This window comes from Cinclus cinclus, chromosome Z (genome assembly GCF_963662255.1).
Source record: "Cinclus cinclus chromosome Z, bCinCin1.1, whole genome shotgun sequence".
In the NCBI taxonomy this organism is placed as follows: domain Eukaryota; kingdom Metazoa; phylum Chordata; class Aves; order Passeriformes; family Cinclidae; genus Cinclus; species Cinclus cinclus.
The window spans coordinates 84919642-84945524 of NC_085084.1; the positions used below are offsets into that span (position 1 = coordinate 84919642).

The window sequence follows — 25883 nt, forward strand, 5'->3', positions numbered from 1 at the left end:
TTCCTTTCCTTTCCTAAACTTTCCTTTCCTTTCCTAAACTTTCCTTTCCTTTCCTAAACTTTCCTAAACTTTCCTTTCCTAAACTTTCCTAAACTTTCCTTTCCTAAACTTTCCTAAACTTTCCTTTCCTAAACTTTCCTAAACTCTCCTTTCCTAAACTCTCCTTTCCTAAACTCTCCTTTCCTAAACTCTCCTTTCCTAAACTTTCCTAAACTCTCCTTTCCTAAACTTTCCTAAACTCTCCTTTCCTAAACTTTCCTTTCCCCCAGTGGCAGTGAAGGGGGAAAGAGTTTAAGTGGTGTTTTTCAAGGAATATGGCTCAGGAAAAGGGGGTTTAAATTTTTCATTTTTCAAGGAATATGGCTCAGGAACAGAGGTTTTCCAGCAAGGCCTGTGCTGGGAAGCTTTGGGCATCTGCCAGGGAAGCAGATGTCTCCCAGTAAACCCCATTCAGCTCCACGAGGACTTTGGGGCTGGCCATCTGTGGGATCAGCATCTGCCACCAGGAATATCCGTTAAGGAAGTTCCCAACTCCCCAAAACCAGTTTGGGGCTGGTTTCTAATGAAAGGAGAAGCATTGGAGCAGAGCTGGGAGCTGTGCTCAGCCCCATCCCTGCAGGTGTGGAGGGCTGTGGAACCCTGAAAAATTCATATTTCTTTGGGAAAAGTCATGTTTCTTTGTCCTGAATCCATTTTTGCTGTGATTTATCCCTGCTGGCTCAGGGACAGGAGGCAGGAGCACTCCTGGGATGGTTTCCTGCATTTTCTTTTTGAGTGTGTGGCAGGAATGTGCTCCTGGTTTGTCCTTCAGCTCCCTAAAACAAATGCTGGGATTCCTTCAGGCTGTCCAGCTCCAGGAGTGGGGTGGGAAGGGAGGGAGAGGTCCTGACTGGACTCTGCAGGTTTGAAAACATCTCGTGGTTGCTTACTAAAAGAGAAATTGGTGAGTTAGTTCCATTCAATCCCTTTGGAAATGGTATTTCTTGATGGTGGTTCCATTTTTTGTGGGTAAATTTTTGTAGGTAAATTGATGCTGAAGCTCCAAAATCCCATTCCCGCACATTAAAAACAAAAAAAAACCCTAATTGTATTGGAAAGTGGTGTTTTTATTTTTATTTTGGCTGTAATTTGGGCTGTAACTACTCCAAATGAAGTCTTGCTCATCCCTATTCGTTCCAAGTGATCCTGTTGGGAAGTTGTCACTGAAGTTCAACTCCAGTTTAGTTAAGTGTTAAAGATCATTGGTCTAAAGGCTCTTTATATCGAAATCCTGGTAGCAATAAACAGATTTTTTTAAAAATTGAGGTTATCATCCCTTAAATGTCCCCTCTGAGGAAAATTTTGATGCTTTAAAAACCTGGATAAAAGGTGCTTGATATTCCCCATCCAAGCAGCACAGAATCCATTTTGTCTCTGCCTGTTTGCCTGGAAAAGGCTGCAGCATCCTCACCCATTTTGTGTTCCCAGATGCTGCAGCACAGTGAAATATTCCCTCATAAAAGGGAGCAGAAAATTCCAGTAAACTGCAGGAGACAGGAGTGGCTGCAAAAATACTCACTTTATGTGTGGAAAAGGACATCTTCTACCTGCAATTAAAGAAATTAAGTTGTAGTTTCTAGTAATGCATGGCAACTCCCAGAGCACTTAAAGAGCTCTGTCATTAAATTATTCCCAATTTAGAATTCCAGATATTCCAGAGCACTCATTGTATTGACATTTTTTTTATTAGAAGTGAGTAATTGGCACTGAATTACTGTGGAAGGGACCATATTTTTAGCAGGATTTAATAAGGGATTAATAATAAATTAATAAGAAATGCCAGATCTCTCTAGATAAAGGGAAGACTCCACTAAAACCAGTTCCAATCTGGGTTTCCCATTTGGACTGATGATGACTTTTTTGCAAGGAATTGAAGAGTAAAAACAATTAAAATTGGGGTGATTAAAAATCCTTTCCAGCCCATTCCATGATCCCAGGGCACGTGGGACTCCACAAACATCTCCAAGTCCAGGTGTGCAGTTTTTGGCAGGATGGGGCTAACTGGGAGTTACTGGTGGCACTCAGACCTCCCTCCACGTTGGGATGGATTTAAAGCCACGCTTGGTTGAAAGCAGCTCCGAATTTTGGGGGAAATGGGAGTTTAACCCTTTGAGATCAGCAGGTGAGGCCAGGAGATCCCTGATGGGGGCATCATCAGGCAGCAAACACAACAATCCCACTTGTTTGGAACTCAAATGCTTCTGCTGCTTCTCCTGGGCAGATGGAATTCATCCAGCATTTGAGCTGGACATGGATAATCTGCAGTGTGGTTTTGTGCTGGTGTTTTCCAGTCCTGGGAATAGTGGAAAGATTGATGAGGAGGTGGTGTGTCTTGGTTGAAATCCAGGTTTGGGTGTCCCTCATCCAAGCAGGAATCCTGCATGTCAGAGTTCCCAGGCACGGGCAAGGGCTCTTCACTTCCCACATTCCCCTGGATTTCCACGGTGGGCTGTCAGGGAGAAATTCCCTAAGTTCCCCTTGTGTGAGCCCTTCCAGGCAGGAATTCCTGCTCCCTTCTCTGCGGGGCCAGCTGAGGGAGCTGTGGATGTAGGAATGGCCCCACTTCCAATCCAGGCAATCCAGAGACTTTTGCTAACAGCAGTTTGCTGATGAGTAACCAGGGTTTTATAAAAGATTTTCCTGCATTCCTGCATTTTCCTTGTGGTCACTGTCACTGGGATTCCTAGGTAATATTTTCATTTCTGATTTATTTGGAGAGAGTCCTCAAGACTCTCTGTGTGTTGAGCAAATCTCATTTTGAGATCTCTATTTGAGATCTCTATTTCCAGCATTTCTGTATTTCCAGGTGTCACTTTATGCAGTGAGTATACCCAGTGCTGAGCCCGATGGAAGTGTTGTGGGAATCCCCAGGGATTCTCTGAGCAGGGCTGGACATGGATTTGGTGGATCAGACCCCTTGAGGGCTGGATTTTGGGATTGATTCCTGGCTCTGTCCTCCAGCTCCCCAAATCCAGAGTTCACCTCTCCTAAAACCTCCTTAACCCAAACCCATCGATTCCTCTGCCACTTAAACCTGGAGAACTTACTAGGGCTTTAATCCTTTTATTGTAAGCTGGGCTGAAATTAATTTTCCCCCAGAAGTGTGCAAAGCCAATTAACAGGAGCTGGGCACTCTGCAGCCTGACCCCATGGCGGGATCAATACCCACACCCTGGGAAACCATGGACATTTGGGGATATCCACCCACATTCCCAGCCCTTCTCCACTCTGCTCCAGCACTTCCAGCCCTTTGGTGGGTGTGCTTACAAATGGGAATGTTGAGGATTATTTTTGTCTCAACCCCAACTGGGGTTTTTCCAACTCAAATCCCCATGGTTTTTTGTCCTTCTGGCACCACAGCTTCTGTTTTCCACACAGAGCTCTTGGAGGTTATTAATTTTCTCCCTGTGATAGGGTGATCAAGCGTCCTGTCAGGAAAATGGATCTGCGTGTCAGCCCTCGCCGTGATTAAAGGGAGACGCGGCACGGGGGGAAAATACCAAATTTCCACAGCCAAATCAGAGGGCTCCTCAGCCACGTGTTCTTCCAGTGGAAATTCTGCCTGGCACTTCAGCTGGGCAAAATTGTTCCCATTAATTGGGGGCTTCCCCTAGTAATTAAAAAAACGAAAACAAAACCAGCAAACAAACAAACAGAAATCAGATATGAAGGAGTTTGTATCCCCCTCTATTTAAGCAGATTTTTTCCCCATCCAGGGTTTTCCAGGGCAAGGTCAAAATTTTGCTGCGCTTGAGGGGTTTGGTTGGTTAGTTTTTAATTTCTTGGATTCTGGTAGGTTTGGAGGATTTTGGGGGTCATTTTCTTTTTGAGGCAGAAAATTCTCCATACTGTCATATCCCAGATTGCTGATGGAACACTGTGGGGTCTTTCCCAGCCTGTCCTGGTTGGAATTTCTCGTGGGGTTAACAAAGAGTGACATCTTGGCACAGGGGGAGCAGCAGGAAGGAGCTCAGCTCCTGGTCCCCAGCCCAGGCCTGGGAGCTTTCCCAGGAAGATTGTGGATGAGGATGGAGCTTGTGGATTCCCAGTAGTTTTTTGGGGTTTTTTTGCCATTCCAGGCTGATACATGAAAATTCTTTTGATGCAGAGATCTTGAGGATTCCCCATCCCTGGAGGTGTCCAAAGCCAGGTTGGAGCAACCTGGGCTAATGGAGAGTGTGAAGGGAGCAGGATGGGATGATCTTTGCACCCCTTTCACCCTAAATCATTCTGCAGTGGGCAGGATGCTCCCTGTGGGATGCAGTGAAGGGTTAACTCAGTGTGTCTGTAATCCCTGGATGGGGGAGGCTCACAGTGTTTCATTTCCTACTGGAAGCAGCACACGTGTTGGCTTTTCCTTTCTTCCAGGCCAGAGCTGCATGGGCTGGGGTCAGCACCCGGGTATTGATCCACATGCACAGCCCTGCTCCAGCATCTGCTGTGCTCCTGCTCCTGGAGAGCAGCAAGGGCTGGGATCCACAGGGATCCACAGCCAGAGCTGGGATCCAGAGCTGGGATCCCCATGCACAGCCCTGCTCCAGCATCTGCTGTGCTCCTGCTCCTGGAGAGCAGCAAGGGCTGGGATCCACAGCCAGAGCTGGGATCCCCATGCACAGCCCTGCTCCAGCATCTGCTGTGCTCCTGCTCCTGGAGAGCAGCAAGGGCTGGGATCCACAGGGATCCACAGCCAGAGCTGGGATCCAGAGCTGGGATCCCCATGCACAGCCCTGCTCCAGCATCTGCTGTGCTTCTGCTCCTGGAGAGCAGCAAGGGCTGGGATCCACAGGGATCCACAGCCAGAGCTGGGATCCCCATGCACAGCCCTGCTCCAGCATCTGCTGTGCTCCTGCTCCTGGAGAGCAGCAAGGGCTGGGGTCCACAGCCAGAGCTGGGATCCAGAGCTGGGATCCCCATGCACAGCCCTGCTCCAGCATCTGCTGTGCTCCTGCTCCTGGAGAGCAGCAAGGGCTGGGATCCACAGCCAGAGCTGGGATCCAGAGCTGGGATCCAGAGCCGGGATCCAGAGCCAGGGCTGAGATCCAGAGCTAGGATCCAGAGCCGGGATCCAGAGCTGGGATCCAGAGCCGGGATCCAGAGCCAGGGCTGAGATCCAGAGCTAGGATCCAGAGCCGGGATCCAGAGCTGGGATCCAGAGCTGGGATCCAGAGCTGGGATCCAGAGCCAGGGCTGTGCTCAGCCCAGCAGTCAGGGCCCTGCCGTGGCATCCAACATCCTGCAGTGCCGAGCCTCAGGTGGCTCCTGGGCACCTGGGGTGGGCTGGGAGGCCACCTGGGCTGTGGCAGCCAGTGGGACACATGTTCAGGAGAGCCTGGGAGAAACAGCTGTTGGACAATTCCAGCAGTTCCCTTCCCTGCTTTGTTCCAGCCCGTTTTCATCCTTCTTCCTCCAAAGGCAGCTGCTATTGATTTTTTCCACTTTTTACCTCCCTTCCCATTGTTAAGTTTTCCCTTGTTTTTCTCTCCCTTTTGGCTGGTGGGGTTGCCTGACCACAGCTCCTAAAATTTGGTTAGCTTGCTTATTTTGCTCTGGAACCGCATGGATGTCATTAACAGACATCCCTTGTGCTTCATTAACCCACCCTTCATTAATCCATGAGCCTCATCCCATGTCAGGTGATGACTCCCAGCTCCTCAGCAAACAGCTCTTGGGAAGAATTAAAACTTCCTCATTTTTTTAGAACAAAAAATGGGGAATTTCCCAGGATGTTGAAAATTAACCTCTAGGTAAGAGTGGATTTCATTTTGTCAGAATAGGTGACTATAGTTTTGTTCCAATAATTTCTTCTAAGATTTTGGGATTTTACTCCAAATAAAAAAAAAATCTGCTTAGTGGAATTCAGAATCCATGGACTATGTTAAACTAATAGCACATATTTCACTTTTATGTAAATTTTTTAACTTGGGTTTTGTGGAATTCATAAATGGCTTTTGTCCCATTGTTAAAACTCCAAGAGGTGACATTTTACTGTATGAAAATATCAGTTTGGTTTAATGATGTGTGCTGTTATCCTAAAATTTAATACAAACCTGAATGTGGTGATGGATCCTATACCAAAAAGTTGCTTTTACATCATACATAGTGCAAGGAACTTATCCTGAAAAAAGCCCATCTTTTAAGACCAATAAAGATTATAACTTGCCAATCTAAAGAAAGGAAATCAAGAAATGACACAGAATGACGTAGAACGTCACTGAGCAAACAAACCTGGAAACGAGGGAGTTTATTTGTCCCCACGAGTTCTTGGCAGGTGTTGAAGGGATATTTTGACTTGCCTGCTAACTGGAATCCTCTCCGTGCCCAAAAACCCCTCTGCCCACCAAGACACAGCTACCGCTCTTTGCGTGTCCGTTTCCTCCGCGAGGCAGTTCACGTTTTCCGTTTGCAGGGTTGAAAACCGCTCTCACTTTGGGTTTTGCCCCACTGCAGGCTGCCTGGCTGGCCTCCCCCAGCCCAAGAGGGTGTCCGCGTCCTACGAGGAGCGGCGCAAGCAGGCCACGGCCATCGTGCTGCTGGGCGTCATCGGCGCCGAGTTCGGCGCCGAGATCGAGCCGCCCAAACTCCTCACCCGGCCCCGCAGCTCCAGCCAGATCCCCGAGGGATTCGGCCTCACCAGCGCTGGAGCCAATTATTCCCTGGCCAGGCACACTTGTGAGTAACCCCCAGGCCTCTCCTGCTTCGGTTCCTTCCAGTTTTCATGGAAAAGGGCAGAATGAGGGATCGGGAATGCGCAGCGTGACAGGTTAGAGTCACTGGTTAATTAGCGGTGTGTTTGGATTTTCTTTTACTTGGAGTTAGGATTAAAGACACAAAACAGATGGAGTTTTTGTTTGGATTTGGTTGTTTATTAAATCTTACCTAAAGCGCAGAGAGTTCTGCAACGCTTTTAGCTACCAGCTAAAAGTGAGCAAAGTGGAGCTGAATCGAGCTAGTTACAAGGTCTAAACAATCCAATAAAGAGCTAATACTTATAAAATTTATATTTTTCACTTAATAACTGAACACCTGTGACCTGCACTGCAGCACTATCTATCCAACCAAAAACTACTACCTGAAACTAAGAAGAAGAGGACAGAAAAAGACAATGCCCAAGAACCTCTATTTTGTCCCATACCTATTACTGTATTCTATAACCCCAAATCCCAAGCCCTTCACCATGTGAAATCACACACTTCTATTTAACTACACACCTGTGACTTTAACTCCACCACTCAAATTTGGAAGCCTTCTCTAAGGCCTCAGGTCAGAAGCAATGTTCTCCAGGGGGTCAGTGCACAGAAAGCTCAAAAATCCCAGGTTTGTGGGGTCCAACAGTGCAGGAAGAGATTGCCAAGGAATTGGTGCTGATGGAGAGAACTGCTGGAATCCTGCCATGCTTTAGTCTCCTCCCAGGTGAAGCAGAGCACTTGTTTGATTTGTTCTTGGTTATCTGTCACCTTTCATTGTCCAGGCTGCTCCCAGCCCTGTCACAGCTGGCCTTGGACACTTCCAGGGATGGGGAATCCACAGCTTCTCTGGGCAAGCTATAAATCCATCAAATGCAGGGTATTTCTGTGTGCCGTGGAACTGGGATTGCGTGCCTTTTGGAGAGGCTGGAATTCCATAGAAATTCCTGCCGTGCCCTTGCCTGGCACCCGCACGAATCCCTGGAACCCTCAGAGCTATTCCACCACGGAATGCCACCCCAGGAATCTCTGGCTGCAGATGCCCCTCGTGCCCCCAGAGCTGCAGCTGCTGCTGTGTTTACAGAGTTAATGGGCTGAGAAATGGGGCTGCTGTGGCCAGCCTATGGAAATGCTGGATGCCATGGATAATTCCAGGGGTTTTCCAGGCAGCTGCCATCCATGCAGTTATTAATGAGCAGCTCTTTGCCCTTTAGCTCTGGCAGGCGACACCGTGTCCATGGAGTTACTGAGATCTCCTGGGCCTCTTCCCAAAGGGAACAGCAGGATTTCCATGCTGCCAGATCCATGCAGTCCCTCCAGTTCTGCTGGACTTTGGGTTCAACAAGCCAGCCAGAATTTCAGTTCCTAACTCACACCCCTCTGCCGTGACAGTGTCCCAGATTCCTGGCAGCAAGTGGAATTTCTGAGCAGAAATAGCAATCTCCCTGCCTGGTTAGTTGGGTGGGTTCTTTGGCTGGGATATTGGGAAGGAGTTCCTGCCTCTGAGGGTGCTGAGGCCCTGGCACAGGTTCCCCAGAGAAGCTGTGGCTGCCCCCTGCCGTGGGCAAGGGTGGCTCCCACTAGCCCAGGTCACTCCAAGCCTTGTCCAACCCAGCCTGGAGCAATTCCAGATGGAAGGTGATTGTAATTGGGGGAGAAAGAAAATCTGATCATCATTATGCAAAAAACAAGGGATTTTTAATTTAAGCCTGAAAATATCTTGATTTGATACCTGGGAGAAGATCTGGAATAAAAAGACTAAAAATGCACTAGGCCAGGAGCAGAAAGAGATTAATGGGTAAGGAATTTTAACCCAGCTCTCCAAAGTTCTATCTCTCTGTGGACAGTCGGGGGAAAAAAAATCACCCAGAAGGGGTCACAATCAAGTTAAATCCTATTCTTGGAGTCCATCATTTGGATTTAGTTGGATCTTGATCAGAGTTTGCAGTGTCTCATTCCTGCCTGGACTATTGATTTTCCCGAGCAAATAATTTCATTTTTTAAAATCCATTGGTAAACTGGGGATAACAAGGCAGCCTGGAGCTGTGTGCTCGGAGAGATTCCTCAAGGAAAGACATTTTGGGAATCCAGGGGGCTTCTGTGCAGTGAAAATAAATGATAAATTTCAGCATTTGGGCGCATCTGGGCTAATAAAGTGATACAAGGAGCAAATGTGCCAATGCAGAATGAAGCACTTGGGATAAAATTCCATTTTAATACCACTTGATGTAGGAATCGCATTCCCTGGGCTGCCTGAGGAATTGTCCAGTGAGTCACACCTGCATTTTTGTCTCAACAATATTAATGGGAAGCAGCAAATCCGGGTCCAGGATCATCCCAGGATATTCCAGCCCTGCTGTGCTGAGCTTTTCCAGGGCTAATTACCTCGTTGCTGCGCTGACTCTAATGTGACATGTTTATTGCCCTAACGAACAACTCATTAGCGCTGGGATGTTTTTGTCAATATTAATTCCTTCCTTTAAGCCAAGGCAAAGCTTTGAACAAAGATGTCCCAGCCAGAGACCCATTGGCACCGGGTCTTTGGGATGCTGAGGGGAAGGAAAGGTGGCAGTGCTTTATTGGAGTAATGCTTGAGGAGGCACTTTTTAATAAGGTTTTGGTTTTGAGGCATAAAATCCACTTCGTGGCATGACCAGAAGGAATTTTGGGATCGAGAGCGGTTGGTGTGAATCAACTGGAAAAATCTCTGTTGGCTTTTCCCTAAAACAGGAGGCTTGTTTAAATAAACAAAACAAGCAACTTGTTGAGGGCAGTTGAAGAAAAAGCTGATAAAATCAGTAATTATCTTTGCCACGAGAAACAGTTATTGAGGGGTAATAAATAATGATGGGGAGATAACGATAAATTATCGGCAAGCCTTGCTTGGTTTAGCCCTCCTCCATTTATGTGTACATAATTACTTTTATTTAGAAGCAGGCTGCTAAATGAAATATTAATTTCATTAGTTAAATGAATTTTATTCAGCATTCAGGAGTTTCATATGTTAAATGAAATATTAACTATTTCCAAAATGTACAGAACCTGGATGGGGATTCAAGATTGGGGAGGTTGTTTGGGGCGTTGCTCAGAAATACTTCCGGCACATCCACTCCTCCCGCTTTTTCCCCCCGGATCTATTTGTTGTTGTTTCTTACGTGGTGCAGATGTTGTGTTTGAGAGCAGCAGTGGCACAGAGGGTGCCCAGGGGCAGGGTGGGGGCTGGAGCAGTGGTTGGGGAAGGTGACGCTGCCCATGGCAGGGGCTGGCACTGAGTGTGTGTGGGGTCCTTCACAGCCCAGCTGTGGGTGCAGCTCTGTGTGCAGCTCTCTGACCATCCCTGCTGTCCCTGCCCAGGCAAGGCCCTGACGTTCCTGCTGCTGCAGCCGGCCAGCGCGCGCCTGCCGGCGCACAGCACCATCCGCAGGACCGCCATCGACCTCATCGGCCGCGGCTTCACCGTCTGGGAGCCGTACATGGACGTGTCGGCCGTGCTCATGGGGCTGCTGGAGCTCTGCGCCGACGCCGAGAAGCAGCTGGCCAAGTGGGTGCTGCAGCTGGCCCAGCTAGCCCGGCCCTGGGCGAGCTGGTTCAAGTCCTGAAGCGTGGTGGGGTGAGGAGTGAGGGGGGAAGGTTAGCTGGGGATTGGGAAGGAGCTCTTGGCTCTGAGGTGGAATGGAATTCCCAGAGGAGCTCCCCCGGGTCACTGGAAATGTCCGTGGCCAGGTTGGACAGAGCAGCCTGGGTTAGGGAAAGGCGGCCCCGGACCGTTCCATGATTCCATTAAATGTTTGTTGACAAACACAATTTAAGTGGTACCTGCGATAAGAAGCTGGTTTAATCCCAGAAATGTGTTCCCACGTCCCTGTGTGTTGGGGGTTCTGACATTATTCTAAGGTAGGTATTGCCCATTTTATGTAAGTTTTAATTTCCTCAGCGTACAAGGAATGAATGCTTGCCACGTGCTGGCAGGAGAAATATGGACAAACAGGATTAGCGTTATTTTTTGTCTGAATTCCAGTTATTCCTTGTAGTGTGGCTGGAGGCACCAGCACCTTTTCCCTTCCCTTAGCCCCATCCTATGGAAATCCCACCTTCCAGCATCCAAGTGAGCACAGTTCTTCAGCAACTCCTTCTGCTGGTGTGATTCCATCCTTAGCTGTCAGGAAGATTAGTCTGGCTCTCCCTCCAAAGAGCAGGGAATAAATGAAGGGATCAGCGTGGAGCCTTGAGGAGCCCGGTGCAATTTTCCTCATGATAAATTGCATAATAAGCGCGAAAGCGTTTGCTTATTAATCCATAACAAGATTTAGATTGAAAATGGCCTGTTACGTTGCTGACAGATCCAGGATGGAGGGAGATGGAGAGAAATGGAGCAACAATGTGTGCAGGGGTTAAGTGTGGATCTCACCCTCCCGGAGCCCCGCTGAGCTCCCGCTTTGTGCCGGATTTGCCGCGGACACAATAACGGCACACAGCTGCCGGCGCCTCTCCCGGAGGTTTTATTAAAGAGCTTTTATGTCAAGCTTCTGCTTTTAGATAGAAAAGAAGAAATCGCATTTATTGACCAGGAAAACGAGTGGGTTTCTTTTTTCCCTGCTGAATCAAGGGAATAGCTGAGCTGTTAGGCAAAACTCAGGTGCTTGGAACTCCTTCGCTCGTGCAGCTCGTCCTGGTTCCCAGAGGTTAGACTGTACCAAGGGCAGCTGCTCAGTTCTGAGGACAAAAAAGTGTTTTCCCAGCATTTTTAGGCTTTGATGGCTTGGCTTGGATGATGATAGGAATCATTTTTGGCTGTATTCTTGCTTTTTGAATTAGGCTACGTTTCATACAGATTTTCATGGAATGGTTTGGGTTGGGGGGTATTTTAAGGATCATCCTATTCCACCATGGGCAGGAGCACCTTCCACTAGTCCAGGCTGCTCTAAGTCCTATCCAGCCTGGCCTGGAACAATTCCAGGGATAGGGCAGCCACGGCTTCTCTGATCTGAAGCACCCAAATCAGCAGATCACCTTCGAATCAACCCACACATTCTTACGTGTGCCTTGGAGCAATCTGAGCTCTTGGGAGGTGGAACAGGAAGGTCTGGATGCTTTTGTCCTGCTTTGGCCAGCTCTCCCCTCATCCTCCCAAGCTAAGGAACTCACTAAAAGCCTGTTGCTTTCCAGGAAAATGCACACTTTGCCAAATATCCTGTAAGGAAAAATACTGCTGGAGCCTTTGGAAAGTGGCAGAGAGGCACCTGGGGTTTGCTGGCTTTGGGAACCCCCTCCAAAAGTGAACTGGGGTAACTCCTTCCCTGGCTTCTCCCTTTTTCATGGAACACCTGGACAGGAGTTTTAAAGTTACGTTTAGATGTGGTTTTCCAAGGAAAGGCCAATGGGGACATCACCTTGTGGAAGAATTTGGGAATTTTAATTTTGTACAGAGATGGTGAGGGATGGGAAGGGGAAAGAAACTGGTTGGGATTATAAACTCCTGCTATTCCCTTCCCAAAAAAAATCAAAGAGCACAGGGAAGAAGGAGGAGCTCCTTCCACAGGTTATACAGAAAAATACGTGGCTGCCTCATCCCTGGAAGTGTTCAAGGCCAGGCTGGACTGGGCTTGGAGCACCCAGGGAGAGAGGAAGGTGTCTCTGTCCATAGCAGGGAGTGGAACAAGTGATCCTCAAAACCCCTTCCAACCCAAACCAGCCTGGGATTCCATGTTTCTACATTTTGGGGAACTTTTGGATAATGTGCAGGGCACATAGAAATTTTATTTTTGCAGTTACTGGGTACTTAGTACTTTATTGCTTTTTGCTCTTATCTTGTCACAGCAAGTAAAAGCCTTGAATTAAAGAGAATTACTCTGGCCGGGGGATTTTTCAAGCTGTGTTTAAAATACTGTAAAAGACCAAGCCAGAAATGCTTGGCAAGACGCTGTGGGCTCGCCTGGGCCTCCGTGGGGTGATATGTATTCAGCACGTACAGATAATTTGTTAACAAGGCCTTTTGGCCACTTTGGACAGATGCACTTACTGTTTTCAATCTTCATGGTTAATTATTCGATTTGGGGTTGATGCTGGAACACCCTGACTCCTAATCACTGCTCTTTGTTGGGAGTCCATTATATTGGAACTGCCGGAGTGCTCCCGGTGACCTTGAACTGACATTATAAGCTGGTTCTAATCTTTTCCCTCCGTATTTCTAACGCTGCTTTCCTTTGTGCCTGCCTTTGTGCTGCTCCCGTTTAGCATCACAATGGGGCTGCCCCTGAGCCCGGCTGCGGACTCGGCGCGCTCGGCTCGCCACGCGCTGTCCCTGATCGCCACGGCGCGCCCGCCCGCCTTCATCACCACCATTGCCAAGGAGGTGAGCGGGGCCCGGGGGGTGCAGGGAGCCCTTTGTGGAGGGTTTGGAGGGTGCTGGTGCGCACCAGGCACGGCCTGTCTGGGGATGCTGAGCCGCCCCGGCCGAGCTGAAGGGTGTGGCTTAGCGGTGACCGTGGAGGCGCTGCGTTCCCGCGGATCTTTAAAGCTCTTCCTGGCGGTGACCCCGTGTCCCCGGTGCCCACAGGTGCACAGGCACACGGCGCTGGCAGCCAACACGCAGTCCCAGCAGAACATCCACACCAGCACGCTGGCCCGTGCCAAGGGCGAGATCCTGCGCGTCATCGAGATCCTCATCGACAAGATGCCCGCGGATGTCGTGGACCTGCTGGTGGAGGTGAGGCCCCCTCTGCCTGGGCCCCATGCCAGTCTGGCTCCTCTCGAGGAGTTTCCTTCCGTGTTGCTGTGAAAATTCAGCCACGAGCACCAGAGGTTTATGTCCAGAAAGGAGGCGGAGGAGTCCTTTTACTTTATTCAAATAAAGGGAGAGGCCGTGGGGTGTTCCCTGGGATCTCTCAGATTTTTGGAGGATGCAAACCTCCTTTTATCCCAATTTCCCATCCACATTTCCCTCTCTCTTTCCCCCTGGGCTGAAGTACTGATACTGAACACCTGATACCTGAGATTCGCCTCTAATGTACAACCCTCTCTTTTAATTTTTAATTCTTACGGGTTTTCCCCATTGCTTCTTTCATCTTTCAATATCCAGTTTCATTTATCAGCAAACCTACAGTTTGTTTGTAAAGGCAAATATCTTTTTTTCCATTCGTCAATCAGTGGAATCCAGCCCATTATTTCTTTTTTCTCTCAATGCTGGTTTTATCTGCCACAGCTTGTTTGTAAAGACAAGTCTGTCATTCCTCTCACATCTGGATTTCAGGTGTGGAGAGGATTTGCTTTATACCAAGTTCATTTCGTAAACTTTAAACTGTATTAAATGAATCATGTTATTGGGGAAAACATCCTAAGCAAAGAAGGTCAAAGCCAGGTTGGACACAGCTTGGAACAACCTGGTCTACTGGAAAGTGTCCCTGCTGATGGCAGGGCTTGGAATGGGATGACCTTCAGAGCTTTAATTATAGAACATAAAGCACAGGTTGATGGTAATTTTTGTTTCCAAGGTGATGGATATCATCATGTACTGCCTGGAAGGATCTTTGGTTAAGAAAAAGGGTCTTCAGGAATGTTTTCCAGCCATCTGCAGGTGAGCTTGTTCTCTGGGAATACTGGGAACTAAATGATAGGATCACCAGCAGGATATATTTCCTAATTAAGAGTGAAACAGTCTTTTAGGTGACACAAGAAAGAGTAAAAGGTGATTTATAAAATGGGAGCATTTCCAGTATCTTTAAACGTGGATAAATATCCCAGTCATCCTCTTCAACTGGTCCAACCAATAAATTCTAATAATCACCTGTCAGCCATTACATTTTAATTTAATAACCTATTAAAATATTGAATAGTTTCAAGGAAAGAACAATTATCCTGTTGCCAGGTTGGATACTGATGGAGATGATCTTCCTCCTTCCCGATGCTTTAAGTGGCTTTCCTTAAAACATAAAGGGAAGGATAAATGGGAATTAGTGCCCAATCTCCCTATTCCTGTATGTATTTATGGCGACCCAGCGTTTTAAAATTCCCTGCAATTACTGGTAATATTTCCTGGTTACAGCCAGTATAAAAATGATCCAGCACCCAGCAGTGGCATGGTGGAGCCCAAGGGAAATTGCCATCAGGTTGTAGCAAAGGGGGAGATCTCTGGAGAGATTCCAAGTGGAAGCACTTGTGCAGCATGCCACTGTTGATCCCTTTAACATCCCAGTGTCCCTTCTGCTGAATTGTAACGTGCGCACGCGTGTGGCAAAATCCTTGGATCAAAGGGAGGGGAAGGGCAGGGAGCACCTCAGGGAGGGACACACCGGGGTGCAAAGCTGCATCTGAGCTGCATTTTTCCTTCTCCCTGCACAAAAACTAAGGATTTTCTTCCTTCTCTTTGATTCCTCATTGGTTTTTCCCCATGTTTCATTCTGCTTTTCTTCCCAGCTGCCATCCTGCAGTGCAGAACGTGTCTCGTACCTGCCTGCAGCAGTTGCTATGGCACTGGGAATCCCAAGGAGCCAGGAGAGGAGTCTGAAGGATGGGTGGTTTGAAGCCCTAAATATGCTCAGCAGTGTGTTTGTTGAGACTGATTCCAGAGATTCCTGGCAGATTTTGGGAGAGGAAGATTTAACTTAGCAAAATTCCAACGTAATTGGGAATGCGGTGTGCACTTTCAGGGGTCTGCTCTCCCTGTGATAAGGCTCAGTGTTATCCCCAAGGATTTGAATTGGCAATAAGGATTTGAATTTGCAATAAGGATTTCGTGTCTCTCGGGTTTCAAGGTGTTGCAATTCCTTGGATTTTGCAGCTGATGGAATTCCAGTAAATGCCACATGGTCACACTGGGTGTTGAGGACTATTGCAGGCTTTTCCCCAAGGGTGTTACTGGAGTAGAGAGTGTTTGATGGCAAATTTCCCTTTTTCTTTACACCCATCAAAAATTGATGAGTGTGCTCATTTCTCCTTCCTCTTCCCTGCCTTTCACTGGAACTGCCCTGAAGTCACTCAGAGTGTTGGGTGGGCACTTAACCATTTGAATTCCAGCTTCGTTGAGGTGTTCCAGCACAAAGAACACCTGTGGTCATCCAGGGACCTGATGGTTATCCCATACTCCCAAATAAATCTGACAGATCAATCTGATCAGATTCCATCCAGGGACCTGGTGGTTATCCCATACTCCCCAATAAATCTGACAGATCAATCTGATCAGATTCCATCCAGGGACCTGGTGGTTATCCCATACTCCCCAATAAATCTGACAGATCAATCTGATCAGATTCCATCCAGGGACCTGGTGGTTATCCCATACTCCCCAATAAATCTGACAGATCAATCTGATCAGATTCCATCCAGGGACCTGGTGGTTATCCCATACTCCCCAATAAATCTGACAGATCAATCTGATCAGATTCCATCCAGGGACCTGGTGGTTATCCCATACTCCCCAATAAATCTGACAGATCAATCTGATCAGATTCCATGGCACTATATCACCCATCAGTCGTTCTTGTGGAACGCCAAGCGTGCAACCGGCAGCGAGCAGAATTCTGAATCAAACCTCAGTTCCAGCCCTTAATTAATCATCTTAATTAATCATGTGGAATCCCAGAGGAGTTCAGTGTGCCAGTCTCCCCTTTTTGCCCTCAGGTTCTACATGGTGAGTTACTACGAGCGCAGTCACCGCATCGCCGTGGGCGCGCGCCAGGGCACCGTGGCGCTCTACGACATCCGCACGGGCAAGTGCCAGGTAAGAGAGCCTGGGGGAGAATTCCTTCTGCCCAGCACAGGGGCCAGGTAAGAGAGCCTGGGGGAGAATTCCTGCCCAGCACACCTGGGAGCAAAGAGCAGCAAGCTCTGCATCCATCCTGTGCTGAGCTGCTGGGATATTATGGATAACACCAAGGGGATCAATAGTTTAATGAAGGATTTAAGGATATCGAGTCCTGCTAGCTCCATTTCCTGTGCCACTGGATTAATAAGAAAATTAATTATCAGGCTTATTTCCTGATCTGAAAGTTTGGGATTTATTTCCCCAAAAATTGGGAATTATTTACTCTCTGTTGGGGAATGTTCACAACGTTTGGTTCCTTACTGTTCAGAATAATCCCCCACATTAACCATGGAAAACAGAGCAAAGGGACTCCCAGAATAATTAGGACAGGTCCTTTTCAGGTTTAATTATTATTCACAAGATAAAAAATTTTTCCAGATAAACACCATTTGTTGAATACAGATTCCTCCCTCCAAATCCAATTTTATACCTAATTTCTCACAACTGCAGATTTTTCTGGCTGCTCAAAAACCATGGAATAACTTGAGAATGGTGCAGCTGAAAAGGTTGTCACTGGAGAAAAACTCAGGGTTTTTATTTCCTTTCCTGTGAGGGATTTTAGGATCCCGAAAAGCATTTTGAGTTTTGGTTTTTTTTCCCTCTTCCACGTAATTTTAGATTTTTAAGAAGGGTGTTTGTAGGAACTGACTGAGAAATTACTTGGAATGATCAGTAGGGTGATGGATATCAAAAATCCCACCTTTAACTAAAAATAAATCGGTGTTTATCTCTTTCTATATATTTATCTATAGATATTTATCTATAAATAGATAAATAAATAAATAGATAAATAGATCTATCTAGCTATGAATAGATAGATAAATAGATCTATTTATCTAGGATAGGGTTTCCCCTCACTAAAATTTACTTTATTAGCAGACTGTATTGCGACTGTTCCAAATGCAAACACTTTAATCTATTTCCCCACGATTCAATAACAAAACCGGGTTGTTTCTCCTCCTAGAAATGATTTTATTGGACCCTTTGGGTGCTGCTGCTGTTCCCCACGTGGGCCAGGGGCAGGCTGGGGCTCCGTGGGGATTTTGGCAGCCCCGGAAGCGGGCGGCGCCCTTCCCACGCCCTATGGATTTGTCCTTCAGCTGTTGGCAGCCGGCAGAGATGCCAGCCTGGCTGCTGATTATTCCCCCAGCAGCGACTGTCAGGGGAGGCACTGACCCGCAGCCGCCCGCTGCGGGGCTCCGGGTGTCTCCAGGACACTCATCGTGACACTGGTCGTGAGCTGCCCGGGTGCTCCGTGCCCCGGAGCCAGCTCAGCCTCGGCCACAGCCTCGGCCTCAGCTCTTCCCTCTGGGAGCCAGCTGGGAGGTGGCTGCGTGCCCGCTGCCAGCAGCATCCGTGTCCTGCGCTCTGCTCGTGTCCCACAGCAGCCACAGCCTCCTGGCTTCCCCCTCACTCCGTGTTCCCCCACTCGTTCCCCTCCTGTTCCCCCACTCGTTCCCCTCCATGTTCCCCCACTCATTCCCCTCCTGTTCCCCCCACTCGTTCCCCTCCATGTTCCCCCCACTCGTTCCCCTCCATGTTCCCCCCACTCGTTCCCCTCCTGTTCCCCCCACTCGTTCCCCTCCTGTTCCCCCACTCGTTCCCCTCCTGTTCCCCCCACTCGTTCCCCTCCATGTTCCCCCCACTCGTTCCCCTCCATGTTCCCCCCCACTCGTTCCCCTCCTGTTCCCCCACTCGTTCCCCTCCATGTTCCCCCCACTCGTTCCCCTCCTGTTCCCCCACTCGTTCCCCTCCTGTTCCCCCACTCGTTCCCCTCCATGTTCCCCCGACTCGTTCCCCTCCATGTTCCCCCGACTCGTTCCCCTCCTGTTCCCCCACTCGTTCCCCTCCATGTTCCCCCCGACTCGTTCCCCTCACTCATTTCCCCTCACTCATTCCCCTTCCACGTTCCCCTCACTCGTTCCCTTCATTCATTCCCCCTCCATGTTCCCCTCACACACTCACCCTCCATTTTCCCCCTCACTCATTCCTGCTCCATATTTCCCCTCCATGTTGCCCTTCCATATTCCCCCCTCACTCATTTCCCCATACTCATTCCTGCATATTCCCCCTCATTCATTCCCCTCCATTTTCCCGCTCACATTTTCCCCCTCACACACTCACCCTCCATTTTCCCCTCACATTTCCCCCTCACTCATTCCCCCTCACATTTTCCCTCTCATTCATTCCTCCATATTCCCCCGCACTCCTTCCCCTCCATTTTCCTCCTCACCCATTCCCCCACAGAGATTATAGAAATTCCATTCTGAAGCTCAGAATTCCTTAAGAAACGAGCTAAGCTTTATTATTATTTTGGAAAGAAACACCTGTAACATTTGCAGTGCTTTCCCTAGCTGGAGAAGGCTTTGTGAGCAGATTATCTGAATTCCTTCATGCAGAGAATTCCTGACTGGACAGGTGGGAATTGTTCCTGGCTGGATAGGTGGGAGTTTTTCCTGGCTGGCTAGATGGGGATTCCTGGCTGGCTAGATGGGAATTCCTGGCTGGCTAGATGGGGATTCTTGGCTGGGTAGATGGGAATTCCTGGTTAGAGAGATGGGAATTCCTGGCTGGCTAGATGGGAATTCCTGGTTAGATAGATGGGAATTCCTGGCTGCCTAGATGGGAGTTTTTCCTGGCTAGATAGATGGGAATTCCTGGTTAGATAGATGGGAACTCCTGACTGGCTAGATGGGAGTTTTTCCTGGCTGGCTAGATGGGCAGGATCCAAGTGCCCCACGTGAGAGATTCACGGGTGATCTTCTCTCATCCCAGTTTTCTCTGGATCACGGGGAGCTGCTTGCCTGTCAGTACCAAATCCTCCCTGTGATTTCTCCCTGCCAGGGCTGTCCCTTTAGGCTGAGCCTCCCAGGGCATGTGGGATTTTCCTGGTTTCAGTGGGATGGCTCCAGGATTTGGAGCACTCCTGGAACTCAGGTGAGGCAAAGGTTAAACTTCCCAAAAAGCCAGGAGGAGCTTCCCTGAGCACCTGAGCACAAACAATCTGCTGATGACTATTGATTCCTTCCTCCCAGCTTCTCCCTGGCCCTGGCCTTGATGCACGGATAGCCCTGCTCAAATAAGTCTCCATCTTGATCAGGGGCTGAGATGAGATCCTGGGATTTGATAAAGATAATTGATGGTTCACAGGGAATTGGAAAACAGTTCTGAGAGCAGCAGCTCCACCTGGAAAGGAAATGTGCCCTTTGTTTTCCCAGCTTTCAAACCCTCCCCGCCAAACCAAACGCACAGGATTAAGCACAAATGGCAAGTTCTATCCCCAAATAAACCACTTGGATTAATAATTACAGCTGTAATTAATTTGTAACAATATTAAAAGGATTAGGCAGCGGGATTAAAGTATCGTTGAGCACAAGCTCTGTTTGCCCAATTAAACACTGAAATAATATTAAATTCCAGCCAAATTTTTAATGTTTTGTGTAACAGTCCTAATTATTAACACACAGTTAAAAATCCTGCACTTAAAGGTGCAGTAACACAGGAAAATACTGATGATATAAAGTTGCATTTTATATCAAATTAAACACTAAAATCGGACTGGAGAGGGAGATTACAGGTAACCAAATTTTAGGATAACTGATAATTGATTTTGGGATAATGGGAAATATTAAAGTGGGAATTTTCCCAGGTAAATCCTTGCTGAGTGCCAGAGTCTGGCCCGAAATCCCCCAATTAATTTCTCAGTACAGGTCATTTAATTATCTTCTTTTCCTTTAGGAACATATTGGGGTCTATAAGGAGAGAGTCTGAAATATTCCATTTTTATTGATTAAATCTTGGGATTCATCATAAATATTTAGAGCTGCATTTCAGAAATACATGTAATTTTTGTACCTAAAATCTGGGTCATTTGCACCGGAAGATTAAAGAGAAACAGAAGTTATTTTGGGTTTATTTCAAAGCAAAAACCACTTTTAAGCCTGGGCTGGAATCAATAATGTTTGGTCCTGGATCCTTCCAGAATTAAAATCCCAGCAATCGGAGCATTAATTGGATTGTGCAGGGGCTGATTTTATTTCAGTCCTGGATGCCTTGGCAAAGTTTGATTTATGTGGAAGGCAGGAAAGGATTTAATATTCCATTTGGAATGAATCGTGGCTTGGCTTAATGAATTACAGAGTAAAAGCTGCTGTTCTTTCAAACAGTGCTTTGAAGGTGTTCATCCTGCAATGCACACCTGCATTTCCAAGTGCAGGGCAGCCAGGAGAGGCTGCTCCCTGCAAAGCACATCCCTAAATTCCAGAGAAGAGGTCATTACTGACCATTAGCATAGCCATTAATTGGATGGGCCAATGGCCTTTTCTAAACGTGCCCAGTAACTGATGAGGGGATTGTCATGAATTTATCTCTTAAATTAAATTATTAAAGGTGCTGAAACTGGTGTGAGTTAACAGAGATTTCCAAAAGCAGGGATTTCTTTTGGAAAGCTTGGTAAGAACATTTTTACTTTCTTTTATCCATGACTTTCCATCTGTTGTGGCTCCAGGAAGGGGTTACAGAGTCACCTCCTCCTTTAGTTCCCAACAGCTAAATTCAGATTTATTGGGTCCTCCTATAGATGCCTTTGGTTGCCATCAGCCATCCCTGGATGCTTTGTATCCTGTGCCAAGCTTGGAGCTGAGGGTTCCCTGTCTCTGTTTTTAGGGTGCACTGGAAGGGCAGTGCTGCTTTCCCTTTTATTTAAGGAACCCCTGGCATCTGGAATGAGAAATACCAGCTAATAAAGGGGATCAGATACTAGGGGGCATCTCCAGGAGGGCATTATCAATTTAAAATATGCATTTATTAATAGAAAGTTGATCCAGTGTGGGATTTTTACTTCGCTTTTAGTGGAATATTGCAGCTGAAAGGAGACTTTCCCAAACACTTGGAATTAGGTTGTGGAATAGCTCGAGTGTATCCTGTGGTGCAGAGGGGCAGGTGCAGAAATCCAGTAGACTCCCATTAAAAACCTTGCCATTAGAAACCTGGGCAGGGGGAAGCTGGAAGCAGCTGCATTTGGTCCCACCGTCCTTGTCAGACAGAATTAAAACATTTCCAAAGTGGTATCACCCAGATTTTCCCAGAATTTCCACTCTGTGCTCGTTCAGCTGTGTGGGGTAACTTGGAATATTTGGAATGAGAAGCAGTGATGTGGCTTTGCTTCACTTCCTCATGGAAAACACAAGCTAGCAGCACAGAAATCCTGGCTGCAAAAGGGTTAGCATCAATTAGAGAAGCACTTCCTTTAAATAACAAAGCAGCTGGATTCCCTGAAGGATTTGTACTTCTTGAAACCTATTCCAGGAGTAAAAAGAGCAACAAGTGTGCTGCTCCTATTGATTCTTTCCTTCGTGTCACCAAAACATATTTAATTGGCAACTATTCCATGCTTGTTGAGTGCTAAAATGGGGGATCAGCTAATTAATTAACTGTGGGGATCCTGTTAAAGAGAGAGATTTGGAGTTCACTCACCTTTGCCAGGAGGAATAAATGAATATATTGATGGGTTCTTAATAGATCAGGCTCATTCCAGGTGCACACCCTGAGAAGGGTTTTTAATAACCTGGGGATGGACACGGGAGCACTGCTAACACTGACCCAGTAAGGAATGGCATTTTCCAGGAGAAAACCACGTGGCATCTTGGGTTTCATACAGCCTCGTGCCTTTTGGAGCTTTGTGGGGGTTCTGTGTGGGAGAGGAGCACGTTTCCCTGGGCTGTCGGGTCACAGGTGTCCTGCCTTCCTGTTCCCAGACGATCCACGGCCACAAGGGACCCGTCACTGCCGTGGCCTTCGCCCCCGACGGTCGCTACCTGGCCACCTACTCCAACTCTGACAGCCACCTGTGCTTCTGGCAGGTAAGCATTTCACACTGCCAGCCCTCCCTCCCTCCGTGCCACCTCCTCAGCAAACTCATCAGGATTTTATCCCTTCGTTCCCTGCGTTTAATTGCTTCAGCACGGAAAAAAACCCCAAGGGACGGAAGGGATTTTAATCCAGCTCCAGATGGATTGGGCTTGGAGCAGCCTGGACTAGTGGAAGGTGTCCCTGCCGTGGCAGGGGTGTGGAATGAGATGTTCCAACCCAAGCACAAAGGGTTAAACATGCTCTGTGTAGTTCTCAGATGTGACCTCAGACGTGCACTGGTGATTTTTCCCTTCCGTGTCGTGTTTGGCACGATTATTAATGCAGGAAAATCAGGAGCATTAGTCATCCTAAAAGGGTTATTACTCAAGATGATTTAAATTGTGGAAATGTCAGTGGGGCTCGCTCGGGATGCCGTGATTTACACCCCTGACACGGGGAGAGCCAGGAGAAGGGGTGCTCAGAATTCAGGACATGGCAACAGCAGCAGCAGCAACGCAGCCCGGGGTTTGCCAAGGTTTCCTGGGCACAGAAATGCTGGGATGGCCGTGCCTGTGGGGGATGGAGAGTGCTGTTCCCAAGGCTTGGGCTGGGGAATCTGAGTTTTCACCATTTGGAGCTGGCACCAGCAGTGCTGGGCCTGTTTTCCCAGGAATGGAGCCCAGTAGATCCCTGCAAGTGTCTAAGACTGGGTTAAACAGGGCTTGGAGAACCTAGTGGGAAGTGGGGATGGATGGGTGGGCCTGGATGAGCTCCCAGGTCCCTTCCCACTCAAACCATTCCCTGATCCTTCAGGGTGGCTCTTGCTCAGCTGCACTCGGGAGTTTCCGAGCAACGCTCCTGGTGGGATGTGGGAATTCAGGAGGAGCTGGGCATGTGGGAATTCAGGAGGAGCTGGGCATGTGGGAATTCAGGAGCTGGGCATGTGGTCTCTGGGGAGGAGCCCGTCCAGCAGCCCCAGCTGAGGCAGGTGTCCCCGCAGATGAACACGTCCCTGCTGGGAAGCATCGGCATGCTGAACTCGGCGCCCCAGCTGCGCTGTGTCAAGACGTTCCAGGTGCCCCCGGTGCAGCCGGCGTCTCCCGGCTCGCACACGGCGCTGCGGCTGGCCCGGCTCATCTGGACCTCCAACCGCAACATCATCCTCATGGCCCACGACGGCAAGGAGCACCGCTTCATGGTCTAGGTACAGCCTGGGACAGACCTGGGACAGACCTGGGACAGCCTGGGATAGACCTGGGACAGACCTGGGATAGACCTGGGAACAGACCTAGGACAGCCTGGGATAGACCTGGGACAGACCTGGGACAGCCCTGGGACAGACCTGGGACAGCCTGGGAACAGGGACAGCCCCCTGGGACAGACCTGGGACAGCCTGGGACAGACCTGGGACAGCCTGGGATAGACCTGGGACAGACCTGGGACAGCCTGGGATAGACCTGGGACAGCCTGGGAACAGGGACAGGGACAGCCCCCTGGGACAGACCTGGGACAGCCCTGGGAGAGACCTGGGACAGACCTGGGATAGACCTGGGACAGACCTGGGATAGACCTGGGAACAGACCTAGGACAGCCTGGGATAGACCTGGGACAGACCTGGGACAGCCTGGGACAGACCTGGGACAGCCTGGGATAGACCTGGGACAGCCTGGGAACAGGGACAGGGACAGCCCCCTGGGACAGACCTGGGACAGCCCTAGGAGAGACCTGGGACAGACCTGGGAACAGGGACAGGGACAGCCTGGGATAGATCTGGGACAGACCTGGGAACAGGGACAGGCTGGGACAGCCCCGGGAACAGGGGCAGGCCTGGGACAGCCCTGGGAACAGGGACAGGGGCTGGCCCGGCTCCTGGGGCTGGGATCCCAGGGAATCCTGCCTGGATCTCAAGGGCTTAGTGAGAATCTGAGGGAATCCTGCCAGGATCCCAGGGGCTCAGTGAGGACCTGAGGGAATCCTGCCTGGATCCCAGGGGTTCATCCCATCCTTGCTGTCCGGCTGGTGGCACTGACAGCTTTTCCTTGCACCCAGGATGAAGAAAGCCCCGGGGCTGCTCCGCGGCCGGCAGAACGGGATCAGGAGCGGGATCAGGTTCAGCTCCTCCCGATCTCATCCCGATCCTCGGGGGCAGGAGCCCGGCTGAGCCCGGCCCCTCCCCACCCGATCTCATCCAACCCCTCCTCCCTCCGGAGCCTCCCAGGATCTCAGTGTTTACCAAAAACACTCGTGTTTACATGGACCGTGGAATGCTGGTGGGTGATGCCCCCGGAGCCAGGTACCTGCCTGGGAATGGGGGGCTGGAATTTTTGGGGAGTGCTGATCCCAAGGGGGTGAAATCCCCATTTCTGAGGGGATTGGAAATGCTGCTGTGCCCAGGCTGGAAGGAAAAATGATAGTCCACGTGTAAATAAGTAATTTAAAAATCCTGTTAAATGGCAGACTTGGAAAAAAAAGGCAGTATTTATATAGAAAGGTGTTTTTTGCCACCAGTGCAGGTATTTATTTAAATAAGGACAAAGGGGGCCATTTTGAATGGAAAAATGATCAAAATTATGGGAAAAATGAATTATTGACTGGATGTACTGAAATATTTCCTTCAGTAGGAATATTCCTGTGTGACACTCGCTGTGACTGTGTTTCCTTCTTACATATCTGATTTTGTGGAATACTTTGTGTGCAATTTGCTGGTTTCTGCTCATGGGAAAGAGAAAAAAATCTTTCAAATCCTCTTTTATTTCAGTATCTCTGTTTGTGCAGCTTTTCCTTGGCTGCAGAGCTCCAACCTGAGGCTGGTACTACCTGCTAAGCTAAAAATGGTACCTGAAAAAATGAAGGAATTAATTTTTCACATGGCTCCAAATGAGAAAATAAATCCCTTTTATTCCAATGTGGGTTATTTGTGTAGTACCCAGGTGGGATTTGCAGCCCAGGAGCTCCATATCTGTGTGCTGGTACAATTCAGTTCAAAAGCAGGAAGCTCAGAGCATTAGGAATGTTGCCCACAAGCTCTGGGGAGTTGTTGTGTCCCAGGGGCTGCTCCCAATCCCGCTGCGAGCTTTCCGTGCGTGTCCTTGGCCTTGTCCCTGCGAATGTGGAGGTGTCCTGGCATCCCTGGCAGCTTCCAGTGGCACACTGGGACACCTGAAGTCACCATGTGATGGCTCCAGTGTCTGCTTCTCCACACATCCACTCCCTGCCCTCTGTGGATTAAAATTCCTGGTGTAAATATGCTTGTGGAATAAAACTGGACTGAAACCATGTGTTGGTTTTCGTGGCTGTCAGTGATCTCCTGCTCATGATTCTTTGCCCAGTCATCAGGAATCTGTTGCTCTTGAATGAATTTCTCCCATTTCCTTTGGAATGAGAGCAGAATCCTGGAATGGTTTGGGTTGGAAGGACATTAAGGGTCATCCTCCCCAGCTCTCCTGGAACCCCTTCGGGCACTGCCAGGGGCTCTGAGCTTTCCCTGGAGCCTTCCCTTGTGCAGGTGAGCA

General features: G+C 48.7%; 1 protein-coding gene across 2 annotated transcripts in view; it reads left to right on the forward strand.

Annotated features, from left to right (window-relative positions):
* The window catches only part of WDR7 (WD repeat domain 7), a 43676-nt gene extending 18033 nt beyond the window's left edge, over positions 1-25643 (forward strand). For both annotated transcript variants that reach the window (XM_062512947.1, XM_062512948.1), the window contains 9 exons: positions 6487-6708; positions 10077-10263; positions 12957-13074; positions 13279-13428; positions 14213-14295; positions 16338-16437; positions 22278-22382; positions 23372-23575; positions 24421-25643. In XM_062512947.1, the coding sequence (XP_062368931.1) occupies positions 6487-6708; positions 10077-10263; positions 12957-13074; positions 13279-13428; positions 14213-14295; positions 16338-16437; positions 22278-22382; positions 23372-23575 (1169 nt within the window). In that variant the 3' untranslated portion in view covers positions 24421-25643. The remainder of the gene's footprint in view (positions 1-6486; positions 6709-10076; positions 10264-12956; positions 13075-13278; positions 13429-14212; positions 14296-16337; positions 16438-22277; positions 22383-23371; positions 23576-24420) is intronic.
* The last annotated feature ends 240 nt before the right edge of the window (positions 25644-25883 follow it).